General features: G+C 50.3%; 1 protein-coding gene across 5 annotated transcripts in view; it reads right to left on the reverse strand.

The window, feature by feature from the left end:
- The window catches only part of SLC41A3 (solute carrier family 41 member 3), a 61,891-nt gene that overhangs the window by 2,254 nt on the left and 57,596 nt on the right, over positions 1 to 2,041 (reverse strand). For all 5 annotated transcript variants that reach the window (XM_032269250.1, XM_032269249.1, XM_032269251.1 and 2 more), the window contains one exon: positions 725 to 873. In XM_032269250.1, the coding sequence (XP_032125141.1) occupies positions 725 to 873 (149 nt within the window). The remainder of the gene's footprint in view (positions 1 to 724; positions 874 to 2,041) is intronic.

Raw genomic sequence — 2,041 nt, forward strand, 5'->3', positions numbered from 1 at the left:
GTGTGTGGTGTGTGGTGTGGGGTGTGTGGTGTGGGGTGTGGGGTGTGGGGTGTGGGGTGTGGGGTGTGGGGTGTGTGGTGTGGGGTGTGGGGTGTGGGGTGTGTGGTGTGGGGTGTGTGGTGTGGGGTGTGTGGTGTGTGGTGTTGGGTGTGTGGTGTGTGGTGTGGGGTGTGTGGTGTGGAGTGTGGGGTGTGAGGTGTGTGGTGTGGGGTGTGTGGTGTGGAGAGTGTGGTGTGGAGTGTGTGGTGTGGGGTGTGTGGTGTAGGGTGTTTGGTGTGGGGTGTGTGGTGTGGGGTGTGTGGTGTGCAGTGTGTGGTGTGGAGTGTGTGGTGTGGGGTGTGTGGTGTGTGGTGTGGGGTGTGTGGTGGGGGGTGTGTGGTGTGCAGTGTGTGGTGTGGGGTGTGTGGTGTGGGGTGTGTGGTGTGGAGTATGTGGTGTGAGGTGTGTGGTATGGGGTGTGCGGTGTGGAACAGCCTCTGTATCTGACAAGTTGGCTCAACTCCTGGAAGATAGGGACTCATCCATTTATTCCCAAGTGTTCACTGGATACCTACTATGTGGCAAGCATGTTCTGGTAGATGTCTTTCCCCTTCTGTTCTGGAGCTGATATGTTAGAACCCCACATGTCCAGCCACCCCTACCCACCCTGCTCAGCCTCTCAGGAGACAGGAAATGCCTGGCTGGCTACCCAGCTGTGCACCTCTGCTGCGGCAGTCAGGCTTACCTGGATTAGGCCTGCCAGCAGGTAGAGCACCACAAAGGTCTGGCTGTTTGTGACCGACTGACCCTCCACCAGGTAGATGATGTAGAAGAAAATCAGATGGCCTGGGACTACCAGCAAGAGCAGGACTCGAGCTGACATGGAATTGATTTCTGAAAGAAACAGAACCAAGAAGGTCACGTGACCTGAAGCGAGGCCACCCTGGCATGCGACAGTCCTCAGTGAGGCATCCATACTCACTCATCCATTTATTCCCAAGTGTTCACTGGACACCTATGAGACAAGCATATTCTGGCAGATGGGGATATAGTGTTTCCCCCTTCCTTGTGGAACTGTTATTTTAAAGAAGAGAAACAAACAAGAATCAAGTAAGCAGAAATGAAAAGAAGAAAGAAAGACTATTTCAAACTGTGGGAAGTACTTTGAAGAAAATGAGGGTAAAAGGAAGGGCAAAAAGCAGGAATTGCATCAGGATGAGCTCCTGCAGATAGCATTTTAGTTGGGATTTGAATTTGGGGGAGAGGAGTTTGGGCAGACAAAAGAGGACATGCAAGAGGCTTAAGGAGAAAAAGAGCTTTGGGTGTGGTGCTCCACTCAATGTGGCGCTGGTGATCTGGGGAGGGCAGCTGGTTGAAAAGGGGACCTCAGGCAGCCCCTTCTTCACAGCAGCTTCTGTGGCCCAGTCAGCACATATGCAATGTGTCAGTGAGCCCCAGGTTTCCTTCAGATTCCCACGCTCTGAGTTTAGACTTTACAATAAATGTGATTGTCCTTGGCTCTACCACAAACATTTTTTAAAATTTTAAAGTGAATGTGATTGATTTCTCAAATGGAAATGGAGTTCTAATGAAAAGTAAGTCTCCATTTGCCTCTGAGTTAATACATGTATTTCACCAAAATGATAAAGAAAAGGAGAAAAAAAATCAGATATAGCTCAAAGCTAATGCAGAGGAGCACCAACATCTATTCATGATGAGAAATCAGGCAAGGAATAAAAGTATTCTTTAAAAAATAGTCGGGGCCAGGCGCGGTGGCTTACGCCTGTAATCCCAGCACTTTGGGAGGCCGAGGCGGGTGGATCACGAGGTCAAGAGATGGAGACCATCCTGGTCAACATGGTGAAACCCCGTCTCTACTAAAAATACAAAAAATTAGCTGGGCATGGTGGTGCGTGCCTGTAATCCCAGCTACTCAGGAGGCTGAGGCAGGAGAATTGCCTGAACCCAGGAGGCGGAGGTTGCGGTGAGCCGAGATTGCGCCATTGCACTCCAGCCTGGGTAACAAGAGCGAAACTCTGACTCAAAAAAAAAAAAAAAAAAA

This window comes from Sapajus apella, unplaced genomic scaffold (genome assembly GCF_009761245.1).
Source record: "Sapajus apella isolate SASKATOON/1434 unplaced genomic scaffold, GSC_monkey_1.0 scaffold190, whole genome shotgun sequence".
Classification (NCBI taxonomy): domain Eukaryota; kingdom Metazoa; phylum Chordata; class Mammalia; order Primates; family Cebidae; genus Sapajus; species Sapajus apella.